This window comes from Lepidochelys kempii, chromosome 1, assembly GCF_965140285.1.
Source record: "Lepidochelys kempii isolate rLepKem1 chromosome 1, rLepKem1.hap1, whole genome shotgun sequence".
NCBI lineage: Eukaryota > Metazoa > Chordata > Testudines > Cheloniidae > Lepidochelys > Lepidochelys kempii.
Window position 1 is genome coordinate 1,990,857 of NC_136380.1, and position 16,192 is coordinate 2,007,048.

The window sequence follows — 16,192 nt, forward strand, 5'->3', positions numbered from 1 at the left end:
AATGAACAACAACAACTACCTCGCTCCGAGATGACACTTTTCACCAGCAGATCTCCTAGCAGTTTAGGAACGGGTCAAGATCATCATCGACAATGAGACTGCAGTACAAGTTTCAGCTAAATGTATAGGAGAGGTATCAAACTGACAGACAGTTCAGAGTTAAGGTCCAAACCTGCAGTCCAATATGCAGACAGCCCCAGTAATATGGATAGTCAATTAATTGACTACAGCTCTAGTTCATTATGAAAAATATTCAAGAGACCACATAACCAAAGATAGCCCATTTTATTGTCTAAGAAAAAGTAGTTCAATACGAAAGGTAGACCTACGTACCCCTCTTTTTGGGAAGCAATTCCAATCTCGCAGCATGTCCATCTTATACAGTAGGTGTGCTTCAAAATACACCCCAAACCCATTTATATTTATAGCACAATTGGTTACATATTAGAAAGCACTTTGTATGTCACCAAAGATCCAACCCACCGCTTTATTAATTTGTTGTTCTGTACCTTACCTTGTTTCTGTTTTGGATGCTATATTCCAAACACTTTGCCCTTGAAGGTAACTGTACTAAGATGTAGATGGGCTTGGAGAGTCTAGATTTTTATAAGTAAATGTTGATAAATATCAACTTTACCATACACACACTGTCACAGAGACCCATTTGCAAAGGGGGTCCCCTGGTCTTTGAAAACATTTCTCATCGCCACCCTGACAAACTCACCATACCAAACACAAGTCTTACAGAATATTTATCCATATAAATAATATGTAAAGTATCTGCAGAAAGCTCATAACTTGTCAAGATTCATTATGGTCATTGTGAGTGTATGAACAGGTAATATTTAAGGAATAATGTATTTATATTGACAATGTGCTTTAGGGGCTTGGAGTAGAAATAAGTCAGAGGAGATGCAGTAATGTGTCTCAATGATGGTCCATTCAGTCAAGGGAGAGCTGTCACCTCGCCCTGTCTGACTGGTGATGCAATGCAAGATTCATTTCTTTAGCTTTGTACAAACACTACGATTTTCAATGTAAAACCATCAGAGTCAATGACAATTAATCAAAATCACTTAAAGGTGAAAAAAATAATTTAGAGCCAGACTGGGGTTCACCCTGCCTGTGACTAGAAACAAAAGGCTGTTTTCAGTCTATCACAGAGAAGGAAAAGCACTCTGTATCCATCCACTGAGAAAATGCTTTGGAGTGTGGGAGTCTTTTCATGAACATTTGGATCCTGGTTCTTGTGAAACCAGCCAGTTCTGCAACAGACTGAACTTGGGAGGCAGGCGGGGGAGGGGGGGAGAATCTGCTTTGTTAAATAGGAAAGGTAATCAATGATAAGTGTAGACCCAGGTTTTCATTTTATGATTTTCTTTTGCAATGTAACAATTTGTTTCCATCATTCTATCCTATTTCTGGTTTTAAATCTTTATTCTTTCTTAAATAAAACAATTTTTGTTTTTATTACAAAAGCTCACAAGTGCCATGTGTCAAGGTTCCTTCCTCACTCTGAACTCTAGGGTACAGATGTGGGGACCTGCATTAAAATCTCCTAAGCTTACTTTTACCAGCTTAGGTTAAAACTTCCCCAAGGTACAAACTATTTTACCCTTTGCCCTTGGACTTCCACTGCCACCACCAAACTTTATCTGGGTTCCTGAAAAGATGTAGTTTGGACACGTCTTTTTCCCCAAAATCCTCCCAACCCTTGCAGCCCACTTCCTGGGGAAGGTTTGGTAAAAATCCTCAACAATTTGCATAGGTGACCACAGACCCAAACCCTTGGATCTGAGAACAATGAAAAAACATTCAGTTTCCTTACAAGAAGACTTTTAATAGAAGTAAAAAAGAATCACCTCTGTAAAATCAGGATGGCAGATACCTTACAGGGTAATTAGATTCAAAACATAGAGAATCCCTCTAGGCAAAACCTTAAGTTACAAAAGAGACACACAGACAGGAATAGTCATTCTATTCAGCACAGCTATTTTCTCAGCCATTTAAAGAAATCATAATCTAACACATACCTAGCTAGATTACTTACTAAAAGTTCTAAGACTCCATTCCTGTTCTGTCCCCGGCAAAAGCAGCCTACAGACAGACTGAGACCCTTTGTTTCTCTCCCTCCTCCCAGCTTTTGAAAATATCTTGTCTCCTCATTGGTCATTTTGGTCAGGTGCCAGCGAGGTTACCTTTAGCTTCTTACCCCTTTACAGGTGAGAGGATTTTTCCTCTGGCCAGGAAGGATTTTAAAGGCATTTACCCTTCCCTTTATATTTATGACAGTAACACAGGAGTGGTAGTTTAAGGTAAGACTGATTAACAGGGCAACACTGCTTTTCAGGGGCAGGGAATCTGGGATGTCTGTGAATAGCCAGTATCAGGGGATGTTTATCACAGAGGACTGATTCAGAGGGATTTGGGGACTCCGGTGCTCCTATTATTAACTTGCGATGCAAAGTCAGGGCTGGCTCAGAGGAGAATTCTTGAGTGTCAGGGAGCTTATTATTAGCCCCCATAAGAGAGGTTCCCTCTCACTGAGGCAGGAGCTAATAAAGTGACTCACCATCCTGAATGTCCTGAGAACTGTCACTCACAGGCAGAAATTGATGAAAAATATTTCCATTAATAAAAAGAAAAGGAGGACTTGTGGCACCTTAGAGACTAACCAATTTATTTGAGCATGAGCTTTCGTGAGCTACAGCTCACTTCATCGGATGCATACCGTGGAAACTGCAGCAGACTTTATATATACACAGAGAATATGAAACAATACCTCCTCCCACCCCACTGTCCTGCTGGTAATAGCTTATCTAAAGTGATCATCAGGTGGGCCATTTCCAGCACAAATCCAGGTTTTCTCACCCTCCGCCCCCCCCCCACACAAATTCACTCTCCTGCTGGTGATAGCCCATCCATTTCCATTAATGATAATCAAAACACAAATTGTTAACATCAAAGGTCAAAATATACAAAGTAGAGTCTTAAATCAAACGCTTACATGGTCTCAAGTAGCCTGGCTGTAAATTTTAAAGTTATACTGCTTTACTTTCTTGAATCTCAGTGTCTGCTGTCATTGTTTATTTATTGTCTGACCCACCCTCCAGTTTCCTGCAACTGTGAAAATTTAAATCAATAAACATTTAAAAAAATGCAAAATAGTTAAGGAACTATAAATTGATGAAAAAAAATTAAAATGCTTAAAAACAGAGAGATTATACTTCAAAATGATAAAAAAATAAAAACTGAATTCTGCCAACTCTCCCAACCTCTCACAGTCTCCTGTTTTCGAATGCCAAAACTGACGTCAGCTGTGCAAAGTATAGTGGGGCCCTCGACTTGGGTGGACACAACTGTGGGAAGAATGTTCAGATCTGTGAGCTGCCAGGTGAGTGATCACCTCCGCAGGGTGATCTTTTCCCATACATGCTCCTGTCAGCCGGCTGAGCCCCTCCGTCTCCCCTGGCGTAATGGCTGAAGAGACTCAGTGATCTGTCCTCTTCATTCTTTGCTGTTCCCCCAATTGTTGTGCTATCTGAAAATACAACTAATAATGATTTTATGTTTTCTTCCAGGTTACTGCAGAACTGGAATTAATTTGCAAACTGGACACCATTAAGTTAGGCTTCAATAAGGACTGGGAGTGGATGGGTCATTACACAAACTAAAAACTATTTCCCCATGCTAATCCCGCTCCCCAGTGTTACTCACACCTTCTTGTCAACTGTTTGAGATGGGCCATCCTGATTATCACTACAAAAGTTTTTTTTTCTCCTGCTGATAATAGCCCACCTTAATTGATTAGTCTTGTTAGAGTTGGTATGGCAACACCCATCTTTTCATGTTATCTATCTATCTATCTATCTATCTATCTATCTATCTATCTATCTATCTATCTATCTATCTATCTATCTTCCTACTGTATTTTCCACTCCATGCATCTGATGAAGTGGGGTTTAGCCCACAAAAGCTCATGCCCAAATAAATTTGTTAGTCTCTAAGGTGCCACAAGTACTCCTTGTTCTTTTTGCTGATTCAGACTAACACAGTTACCACTCTGAAACCTGTCAATATTCAAGTTGTGTAATTAGAAAAGTGCACTCTAATTGTGTAATTAGAAAAGTGCACCATCCACTTTTCACCACAGGCCTGGCCCTCTGTCCCTCCTCTTCGCCCTCAGGTCCCCCCACACCAAGCCAGAAGCTAAAGCTGGGCCAAGTAACCTGAGTATTTTCAAGGTTAATTACAGGGGCAGGAAGCAGCTGTGCTGTGGATCTGAATGTACCCAACTGGACCACGACCCACCCCTCAACCTTTATCCTCCTCGGCATCTGAGGGCTGGAGGCAGTGCATGTCCGGATCTCCATCCCATTCTGCTCTGTCTACCTTCTGACCCTCCTGGGGAACAGCCTCCTCCTGGCTATTATCAAGACCGAGCCCAGCCTCCATGAGACCATGTACTTTTTCCTTTCCATGCTGGCGCTCGCTGACCTGGTCATCTCCACCACCGCCCTACCCAAAACCCTCTGCATTTTCTGGTTCTGCAACTGGGCTATTCACATCAACATTTGCCTAGCCCAGATTTTTTTGATTCACTCACTACCATGGAGTCCGGGTTCATGCTGGCCATGGCCTTTGATAGCTACATCGCTATCTGTTATCGGCTGCGACACTCACACATCCTGACCAATTGGTCCATAGCCATCACAATACAATTTCCCCAATACCCATCACATGTGCAACACATGACCCTGTGAAAATATCCCTCTCACTTTCCTTGTTCCACTAACGTCACCTGCAATTTCTGTTTGTCAGACCTCAGTCTCATACACATTACTGGATCAACAGACTTTTGCCAAAGTATCTGGGGAACCATTCATCCCATAAATCACCATCAACATCTTCATGGCAAATCTGGAAGTAATGTAGCCTCTTTGCAAACCGAGCACTGCCTGGATCAATCTCTGGGAAGGTGATTACGATGGTCTAGCTGTATATTCACACACTGGCAGTCTTGCTGTGTTACAGAAGCTTTTGTAGTCCATGTGATTGCTGGCCATGTAGTGACATTTCTCAGTAGGCCCAATTCACAATTTGCTGCTCTTTCACTCTAGTAATGTGTCCGCAGGAAGAAAGTTGCCAAAACTGACCCAGCACTGATGGGGAGGGATGCTGGGTCAGCTTTCAAAATCCTCACTCCTGATCTTGTACTGCCCCTTGATACAGAGCAGCTGCTGGAGACCAGGAACATTGAAAAGGGGAGCCCAGAATGCCTCAGCATTCCTCAGCCCTCCCATATTGCACATGATCGTTACAGCAAACACACCCCGGCCTTGCAAAAGGGGTGGCTAAAACAATTCCTCTATTTTAGACAGCACAAGAGATACCCACTGTGATGAGTTCTCCCCCCTTGGGTGCCACATGGAACTGGGGTACAGTTTAGATCTCTGTCTCACCAATCCAGGGTCCCTCTTGCACTGTGAGGTTGTGGCAAGCTGAAAATCCCTCCAAGGTTGCACTCACACCAACATCCACAGGCAGGGACCACACCCAGCTGCGTTCATGAATCTCTGACCAACCACTCATGAACCCACCATCGGGAAGCTACAGCCAAAATACCCCCAGGTCTCCAGCCTAGGACACCAGAGCTGTACCGTTCTGTCCTGGTCAAAAGCCTGACCAGTGTGAATTTATTATCCAGTCCACCCCTCCCTTGATGTGAAAAGGGTGATGCACAAGCTTCCATTAAATGAGCTGAGGTTTTACTCATACTTCAAGCAAATCACACTGTTTTAATTAAAAAATAGAACACATATTTATTGACTACAGAAAGATAAAATTTAAGTGACTATAAGTAATAACAAACCGATCAAATATGGTTACCTAAAAAATAAAGGAAATCACAGTCTAAATCTCATATACTAAATAAGATTTGAACCAAACAGTGTCTCACCCTGTTGGATAGTACTGACAGTTGTCAGGGTTCCCTCCCCACTCTGAACTCTGGGATACAGATTAGGGGACTCGCATGAAAGACCCCTGAAGCTTATATGCTACCAGCTTATGTTAAAAACTTCCTGTCACAGAGTCCCCGGGCGGTGCTCGGGAACTGCTCCCTATGAAGCCAGTCAGGACTCTGGGGAAGTCTCCTCTCTGGGAGCAGCCTGTCTTCAGGACACACAGCTCACCTGGCTTCCACCTTCCTGGGTCTGACCTCGGAGCATTCAGCCTCCTCTGCCCCTCCGTGCGCTTCCCACAGCGAGTCCGCACAGGTGGGGTCCTGGGGAAGCCAGAGGGTCCTGCCCCCCAACTCCACAGTCAGATGTGACTCTCTGCCAGCCAGTAAAACAGAAGGTTTATTAGATGACAGGAACATGGTCTAAAACGGAGCTTGTAGGTGCAGAGAACAGGACCCCTCAGCTGGGTCCATTTTGTGGGGCAGTGAGCCAGACAACCATGTCTGCACTTCATTCCACATCCCCAGCCAGCCCCAAACTGACTCCCCCTCCAGCCCCTCCTCCTCTGGGCTTTGTCCCTTTCCTGGGCCAGGAGGTCACCTGATTCCTTTCTCCAACCCTTTAGCTCTTACCTTGCAGGGCTGAAGGGCCCAGGCGATCAGTTGCCAGAAAACAGGGTGTCGGCCATTCTCTGTGTCCAGACCCCTGCACACACCTGCCCTCTAGGGCTCTGCAATGGTCATAGACCCTTATCCCACCCCTAGATACTTAAGAACTGCATAAGGGAAACTGAGGTACCCCCAGAATATTCAGAGGAAACATTAAGAACAGTTCCGCTTCGTCACACTTCCCCAAGGTACAAATTACTTCCCTTGTCCTTGGACAGTATTGCTGCCACCACCAAGTGATTTACACAAAGTTTCAGGAAAAGGACCACTTGGAGTTCCTATTTCCCCAAAATCCTCCTCCCCCACTCTCCTTCACCTCCTTTCCTGGGGAGGCTTGAGAATAACATACAAACCAATTGCCTTTAATAAAAGTACAGACCAGACCCTTTATGCTTAGGACACTAAAATCAATCAGGTCCCTCTATTATAAAGAAAAAAGTAAAAGAAGCACCTCTGAAAAATCAGGATGGAAAGTAATTTTACAGGGTAATAAAAAAAGATTTAAAACACAGAGGATTCTCCTCTAGGCTCAACTTCAAAGTTACAAGAACAGGAATAAATCTCCCTCTTAGAACAGGGAAAATTCACAAGCTAAAACAAAAGATAATCTAACTCATTTCCTTGGTATTACTTACAATTTCTGTAGTTTTAGATGTATCATTTCAGTAGGAGCTGGGTTACGCGCTTGGTCTCTCTCTTTGTCCCGAGAGAGAACAAAACAAAGAGCACAAACAAAACCTCCCTCCCTCCCCCCCACCCACCCGCATCCCAGATTTGAAAGTATCTTCTTTCCCCATTGGTCCTTCTGGCCAGATGCCAACTAGGTTAATTGAACTGATTAACCCCTTACAGGTAAAGGAGGGATTTTATGCTACCCTTAGCTGTATGTTTATGACAACAGTCCATCAAGCTTCCATACACAGGCTAGAAATCCCATTAGCCAGGGACCATAGAATCATAGAATCATAGAATATCAGGGTTGGAAGGGACCCCAGAAGGTCATCTAGTCCAACCCCCTGCTCAAAGCAGGACCAATTCCCAGTTAAATCATCCCAGCCAGGGCTTTGTCAAGCCTGACCTTAAAAACCTCTAAGGAAGGAGATTCTACCACCTCCCTAGGTAACGCATTCCAGTGTTTCACCACCCTCTTAGTGAAAAAGTTTTTCCTAATATCCAATCTAAACCTCCCCCACTGCAACTTGAGACCATTACTCCTCGTTCTGTCATCTGCTACCATTGAGAACAGTCTAGAGCCATTCTCTTTGGAACCCCCTTTCAGGTAGTTGAAAGCAGCTATCAAATCCCCCCTCATTCTTCTCTTCTGCAGGCTAAACAATCCCAGCTCCCTCAGCCTCTCCTCATAACTCATGTGTTCCAGTCCCCTAATCATTTTTGTTGCCCTTCGCTGGACTCTCTCCAATTTATCCACATCCTTCTTGAAGTGTGGGGCCCAAAACTGGACACAGTACTCCAGATGAGGCCTCACCAATGTCGAATAGAGGGGAACGATCACGTCCCTCGATCTGCTCGCTATGCCCCTACTTATACATCCCAAAATGCCATTGGCCTTCTTGGCAACAAGGGCACACTGCTGACTCATATCCAGCTTCTCGTCCACTGTCACCCCTAGGTCCTTTTCCGCAGAACTGCTGCCTAGCCATTCGGTCCCTAGTCTGTAGCTGTGCATTGGGTTCTTCCGTCCTAAGTGCAGGACCCTGCACTTATCCTTATTGAATCTCATCAGATTTCTTTTGGCCCAATCCTCCAATTTGTCTAGGTCTTTCTGTATCCTATCCCTCCCCTCCAGCGTATCTACCACTCCTCCCAGTTTAGTATCATCCACAAATTTGCTGAGAGTGCAATCCACACCATCCTCCAGATCATTTATGAAGATATTGAACAAAACTGGCCCCAGGACCGACCCTTGGGGTACTCCACTTGATACTGGCTGCCAACTAGATATGGAGCCATTGATCACTACCCATTGAGCCCGACAATCTAGCCAGCTTTCTACCCACCTTGTAGTGCATTCATCCAGCCCATACTTCCTTAACTTGCTGACAAGAATACTGTGGGAGACCGTGTCAAAAGCTTTGCTAAAGTCAAGAAACAATACATCCACTGCTTTCCCTTCATCCACAGAACCAGTAATCTCATCATAAAAGGCAATTAGATTAGTCAGGCATGACCTTCCCTTGGTGAATCCATGCTGGCTGTTCCTGATCACTTTCCTCTCATGCAAGTGCTTCAGGATTGATTCTTTGAGGACCTGCTCCATGATTTTTCCAGGGACTGAAGTGAGGCTGACTGGCCTGTAGTTCCCGGGATCCTCCTTCTTCCCTTCTTCCCTTCTTCCAGCAGTTCCCACAGTTCAGTCTTTGTTCTGCAGGTGTTTCCAGGTGTTCTTGTTTGGGGAGTGATGTTGCTGCCCCCTTTTATAGCTTTTTTCATATGATGGGAATCCATAGCTCCAAGCCAAGTTCCCAGCCCAGTGATTGGGAAAATACAGGTACCAAAATGGAGCTCAGTGTCATGTGCTTTAGTAAAATGCCCTTGCAAACTTCTCTGAGTCATAGCAGCCATTATCCATAAGCTGACTGAAGCATTCTCAGAAAGGCTTCCCAGGTGGAGGATGAGCTTCTCCTAAGGTCTATTGTTTTCCTTAATAGTCCATTACCTTGAATTGACCCTTCATAATCGGCTGTCTAGACTGAAAGCATCTTGCCTTGTGGGGGTCACCCAGGAGCAACCACATTTGGAATACAGATACATTGTGAATATTCATAGCTCCTGATACAAACGATACAGGCTCACGAATAGGATAATCCTATTCAGCAGATCAGAATATTTTGAAAAGATGCATCATAATTAACCACATCATAATCATACCACTGTGATGAATATGGGGAGCAGAGTGTCACACCCAGATCTAGGGAAACACAATTTGACACCTGCATGCCATTCCCTGCCTCAGTGTTCTCACCACCCTGGAGCATTCTTTGCGGTTTGGTCAGAGCCCTGGGACCACCACCTGCAGCTTCTGCCCTCTCCTCCAGCTGCAGTCTGTCTCTCCGCTGCAGCCAGAGCCCCGCAACCATAGATTCCCCTCTACTGCTCTTTTGCCTCTCTCCTCCCTCAGCTTCTTCTGACTCATCCAGTCTCTGTGTTTATAGAGGGACGGACCAACCCCTCCTCTCTCTGTTCCCCCGTCTGGGGAGGTTCCATTCCTTCCACGCCCTCCCCTCTGCAGAGACACTGGAGAAAACTGGCTTTTATCTAGAATATAATTACTCTTTTCTTCTGTCTGGGTGAGACCTTGTTGGGGCTGATGGTCTTTTATGACCAACCTATTGATAGACATACTTCCCTCCCAGAACTGAGCTAGAACACAGCAAGACTGACAGGGTCTCTCTCTCTCTCTCCACAGAGTTAGTGACAAAATGAGAATACACATTAAAATTATAAGCCTCACCAGTGTCCCTTAAGTGACTTGCCACAAGATGCCAGAACATGTTAGTATTAGAGCTGACAGAGTTTAATATTTGTTTAATTTTCTGTTGTTTATATATGAATTAGATACAGTGCTCCTGTCTGCTAATTGCTAAGTCATCAGCCAAAAAATCTAAAGCTTTCAAGAGCTAAGGTAGCCTCCGGAATCACGGTTAAAGTTGCCACTCCCACCGAAATCTGAAATGGCTTCCTTATAGATCTTGGGGGGGAGGGAGGTGGAAATGATCCAGCGAGTGACAGTGGGAGGGAAGGAGAGGATCAATCACCAGGAGTGGTGCCTTAGGTTGAAGAAGCAGAGGAAGGGGTGAGACTTGACAGAAGTGGTGGAGCAAGGGACAGGGCTTTGGAAATCCAGTGACCAACAATTACAAATGTGACAACCTATGAGTTAATGAGTTGTACACAGACCGATTCCCCAATTTGTCAGGCTGACACAGCACAGTAGGGTCGGGGAAGGATTTAATGTCTATGTGAGTGTCCAGTAGATGATTCAGGAAAGAGGGCTCAGCACCATGTCCCCAGACAGCTCTGCATGGAGGCTGGTTTTAGAGCCAGACCACCAGGAGAAAACTTTAGGTCCTTTATGAGGAAAGAGCCAGAGCAGCCTGTTCCTGATCTGTTTGGTCTTCAAACCATAGATAAGGGGGTTTAGCATGGGGGATACAAGGATGTGCATGTTGGCACTGAGAACGTGGAAATGCAGGGGCACATTCTGGGCAAACCGGTGTGTGAGGATGAAGAAAAGACCTGGGATGTAAAAGGCTAATGTGGCAAACACGTGGGAGCTACAGGTCCAAAACGTCTTCAACCAGGCGTCCTTTGTGGGGAGGCTGAAGATGGCTCTGAGAATCTGTGTGTAGGACAGGGCAATCAAAAACACATCCACACCAGTGATGAGGAAAATCAGAGAGAAGCCATAGTAATTATTGACACGGATGTCAGCACAGGCCAACTTCACCATGGATATGTGCTCACAGTAGGTATGGGGGATGATGTTGGTTCTGTGATACGGGCACCGCCTCGCCAGGAAGGGATTGGGCAGTACGAGCATGCTGCTGCGCAGTACCACGGCCAGGCCTAGCTTGGCCACCACCGCGTTTGTCAGGATGGTGGAATGTCTCAGGGGATGGCAGATGGCCACGTAGCGATCCAAAGCCATGGCCACTAAGATCCCAGACTCCATCGCTGAGAAGCAGTGAATGAAGTACAGCTGGGCGAGGCAGGCACTGAAATCGATCTCCCTGGAATTGAACCAGAAGATGCTCAGCATTTTGGGCACGGTGGATGTAGACAGGGCCAGGTCGGTGACGGCCAGCATGCAGAGGAAATAGAACATGGGCCCATGGAGGCTCGGCTCTATCTTCACAATCAATAGGATGGTGAAGTTCCCCAAGATGGCTAAGGCATAGATCGCACAGAAGGGGATGGAGATCCAGACATGGGCCGCCTCCAGGCCAGGAATGCCCAGCAGGATGAAGGTGGAGGGGTTGGTGAAGTCAGTTGTGTTGGAATCAGACATGGAGTAGAGGAGAAGATGTCCAACTCTAAGGCAGAACGGTGTCTCCTGCACGCACCATACGTTTCCCTGACTTCCTCTATGTGCCCAGGGTATAGGGTGATGGTTGCAGTACAAATGCCTGGTTGGAGAGACAATGTTAATATGAGAGACTATATGCACTAGTGGAGGATGTTCTCATGGGTGAAGCAGATTGGTCACTCATCATACACTGAAAAATGACATTTCCATAATTCAGATAAATGAATTGTGAACCCCTGACCCTACACATGCCAATTCCATATTCAGTGGTGCTCCATATATCAATAATTCCTATTTGTCTTGGTGTGGGAAACCTTAATAGACACCAGCAGGAAGCATGAGGGTGGATACTGGTTATACCTCATTGTTCCTTAATGCAACGAAACCCAGACTAGAGAGTTCATGCTGTAGGGAGTTCTCCATTCACCTGGTAGCTCAAAAACTGAAGTGGAAAAAATCAAAGCTTTGCCAAGACATGTGCTCATGGCAAACATCCCAATAGAACATACCTCAGGGAGAAGACCTGTCATCTCAATGGAAACACCTGCTCTTTCGAAGCAGTGGCCAAAACAAAGAGAATGCCTTCGGAATTGGATGGAAAATAACCTACTCTGGATATGTGCTCAGTTTTGGTTGCCCAGTCTCTATAAAGGGTATAGCAGAGAGAAAGGGGGTTTCTGAGGGCTTGTCTGCATTATCCACTGGATCGACGGGCAGCGATCGATCCAGCAGGGGTCGGTTTATTGCATCTAGACACGATAAATCGACTGCTGAGTGCTCTCCCGTCGACTCCGATACTCGACCAGGGCAAGAGGTGCAGGTGCAGTCGACGGGAGAGCGTCAGCCATCGACTTAGCACAGTAAAGACACCGTAGTAAGTTAAACTAAGTACGTCAACTTCAGCTACGTTATTCACATAGATGAAGTTGCGTAAGTTAAATCAATCCCCCCCGCAGTGTAGACCAGGCCTGAGACAGGCTAGGAGAATGGGGGAGGTTGCCATATGCAGAGAGACTGAAAAGACTGTCACTCTTTAGAGAAAAGAGAAAGAAGGGGGTATATGAAAGAGGAGAGGAAAATAAACAGTGAAACTGATTGTGTTGAAATGGACAAACAGAGAACAGCTCCCAACCCGTAATATGTACAGATAGTGCTTCAAAAGGCTCCTTCCTCAAAGCTGAGGCAAATTATCAGGAAAACTGTTTGGGAGGAAAATTTCAGACAGAAAAATGGGAATGAAACTCGGGAGTTCCTTAAGAAGACTTTCTTCATATCTAAAAAGCAATGATAAATCAAGAATGTGGACAACTTTCACTAAAAATCCGATCCAGTGGCAAAGTGAAGGTATCAACTGCAGGGAGGAGGCAAGCATTGCACAACAAATGGGGGGGGAAAGGAATACATATAGAAAGCAATACAAATTGCACTTTATGAAAATGATAAGGGATGTTAAAGACATCAGAGGAAAATCCATATTTGGCCCGGCTACGGACGACAAAAAAAGAAAATATCCCATCCAGGGCTTTGTCAAACCAGGCCTTAAATACCTCTAAGGAAGGAGATTTCACCACCTCACTAGGGAACCCATTCCAGTGTTTCACCACCCTCTTAGTGAAATAGAGTTTCCTAATATCCAACCTAAACCTCCCCCACTGCAACTTGAGACCATTACTCCTTGTTATGTCATCTGCTACCACTGAGAACAGCTGAGCTCCATCACCTTTGGAACCCCGCTTCATGTACTTGAAGGCTGCTATCAAATCCCCCTTCACTCTCCTCTTCTGCAAACTAATAACCCCAGTTCCCTCAGCCTCTCCTCGTAACGCATGTTCTCCAGACCCCTAATTATCTAGATTGCCCTCAACTGGACTCTCTCCAGTTTGTCCACTTCCCTTCTGTGGTGGGTGGTGAAGCACTGGAATGTGTTCCCTAGGGAGGTGGTGGAAACTCTATCCTTAGAGGTTCTTAAGGCCAGGCTTGACAAAGCCCTGGCTGGGATGATACAGTTGGTGTTCGTCCCACTTTGTGCAGGGGGTTGGACTAGATGACCTCTTGAGGTCTCTTCCAACCCTAATATTCTATGATTCTAATTAATGGGTGTGCAGAGCAGAAAGGGCCACAGACTTATTCTCAGTCCCATCCTGCCCATTCTCAATTCCATCACGATCATGTTGCACTCCGTCTGGCGAGCAGCAAGAGATGGGTACCTGTGAATCCTGAGATGGAAGTGTCTTCTCTGGGAATTCCCTTCAGCTAGCCGTGTCCCACACCTCTCTCACCCCAGCATATGCAGCAGCATCCCATGCCGAGAGCCAACACAAGGGTATGCACCGTTTATAATATAGCTCTGTGCAATCCCAGGGGGGTTCACTCAGCCTCTCGCAGATAGTCTGAATGTAAACAGGCTGGGGAGCAGCTTGTCTGCACTCTTTATACAGCTTCGGGAGTAAACACTAATTAAATGAACTTCCCAAGGGAAGATCAGAACTCCTGGGCTCTCCACTGAGCCCGAGAGGAATTGGCTGCTCTGTGCACTTGTGTATTTTTAAAAATTATGGATGGTTAGTAAAAAAGTTAGGGATAATACCTAGGTCTCCATAGGATTTCAAATACTGAAAATACCCAGGACAGATGGGCAGATAGGAGACAGATAGATCAGGAGAAAGATGACTGAGGGGAGACACGAACACTTTCTGCAGACACACTGCACTTTCTGCAATCACTACGGTATCAGAGACGAGTAATTCTCATCGGTAACTATCATCAGACTGACAGGTTTCAGAGTCGCAGCCGTGTTAGTCTATATCTGTAAAAAGAACAGGAGGACTTGTGGCACCTTAGAGACTAACACATTTATTTGAGCATAAGCTTTCGTGAGCTGCAGCTCACTTCATCGGATGCATTCAATGAGCTGTAGCTCATGAAAGCTTATGCTCAAATAAATGTGTTAGTCTCTAAGGTGCCACAAGTCCTCCTGTTCTTTTATGATCATACTGTGCAGCACCTTTAATCGAAGGATCTTGAAAACACCTTGCAAAGGAAAGTCACTCTGAACATATCTCCATCTTACAGAGAGATAAACTGAGTCACTGGTTGATCTGACTTGGCCAAGGTCACACAGAGAATACCAGACAGAACCCAGGAGTCCTGACTTCCTTGCCATAACAACTGTCTCTCCATCAGTAACTGAGCGCATGACAAGAAGGGAACAGACTCGTGGTCTAACAGGGGCTGTTCGTTGGATGGCTACGATTGACGGCCCAGGGATGCAACCTGTATCTGGGGTACTGCTAAACCCTCTGGCCTACCAGTCTGGGCCCCTATCACACGGTGAGGCTGTGAACAGATGCACTTGCACTTACACACCCATACACAGGCAGGGACACACCCAGCTGCGGTTACACGAATACTTTCACGAGCCACTCACAAACCAAAAATAGAGAGGGTCTAGCAGTTCCCCCAGCTGCCCAGCCTAGGACCCCAGAGCTGTACTGCCGGGCCCTTGTCAGAAGCCTGACCAGTGTAAGTTTATTACCCAGTCTGCCCCTCCCTCATTGTGGAGAGGACAATGCACCGGCCCTGGTTCCTGAGCAGATTTCCCTTTGCCTTTCTCTGCATACCACATTTCTTCCATATCCCTAAGCATATTTGTTCCCCGTTTATGAAACTTTTCCCAATTTGATATACCTTTTTTTGAAATGGGGCAACCCGTATCTGCGTATAATTTTCACTATGTGGTCGTACCATGGATATTAATGGAGACAATATGATATTTTCAGTCTTTTTATCTATTCCTTTCAGAATGATTCCCACCATTCTGTTTGCTTTTTTGACGGCTGCTGCACACTGAATGGATGTTTTCAGAGAACTATCCACAATGACTCCCAGATCTCTTTCTTGAGTGGTAACAGAGCATTTAGACCCCATCATTGTATATGTATATTTGGGATTATGTTCTCTATGTGCGTTACTTTGCAGAGAAGGTCACACGGCCCCTCTTAGTTTCCTGCAGGAGTGTTTATCACTGAGTAATGCAGTGGCCATGTGCCCAAGGCCCTCTTTAGGTTTTCACCACACAACTCTCAACTATTGCAAACACTGTCATGTTACCCACAGGTGTTCTTGCAGAGTTCTGTTGTACCTTTTAACCCTTTGCAAATCAGCTGAGTCATCTCAAAATTCAGCAAGTGTGCCCTTTCTGGGTCTCTAGAAAACCTCTCTTTGTATGTGTGCAGCATTGTTAACCATTGTGCTTTTCCAACTGGTGATAACAACACGGTTATTCATCAACGCCATGAGGAGTTGTGCCTCAGTTTCTCTTCCACACAGCAGCCTAGGTATATTATGGCTTCCCTGCTATGACAAGATTTGAGCTTGGTTCCAGGTGTTCGCTGAGAAACAGTATCCCCAACAAGAAAAGGAGGACTTGTGGCACCTTAGAGACTAACCAATTTATTAGAGCATAAGCTTTCGTGAGCTACAGCTCACTTCATCAGATGCATATCGTGGAAACT

General features: G+C 45.4%; 1 protein-coding gene and 1 pseudogene across 1 annotated transcript; one reads left to right on the forward strand and one right to left on the reverse strand.

The window, feature by feature from the left end:
- The first annotated feature begins 830 nt into the window (after window positions 1-830).
- LOC144930842 (olfactory receptor 52P1-like) overlaps window positions 831-16,192 on the forward strand; it is a 50,726-nt pseudogene continuing 35,364 nt past the window's right edge.
- On the reverse strand, window positions 10,632-11,660 carry LOC144930568 (olfactory receptor 52E4-like). Its single transcript, XM_078852946.1, has one exon. It carries the CDS (start codon window positions 11,658-11,660, stop codon window positions 10,632-10,634), a length of 1,029 nt encoding a protein of 342 aa, XP_078709072.1.

Bases quoted from the DNA above. Each gene is read 5' to 3' on its own strand.
- LOC144930568 (XM_078852946.1), bottom strand. From the start codon at position 11,660: ATGTCTGATTCCAACACAACTGACTTCACCAACCCCTCCACCTTCATC.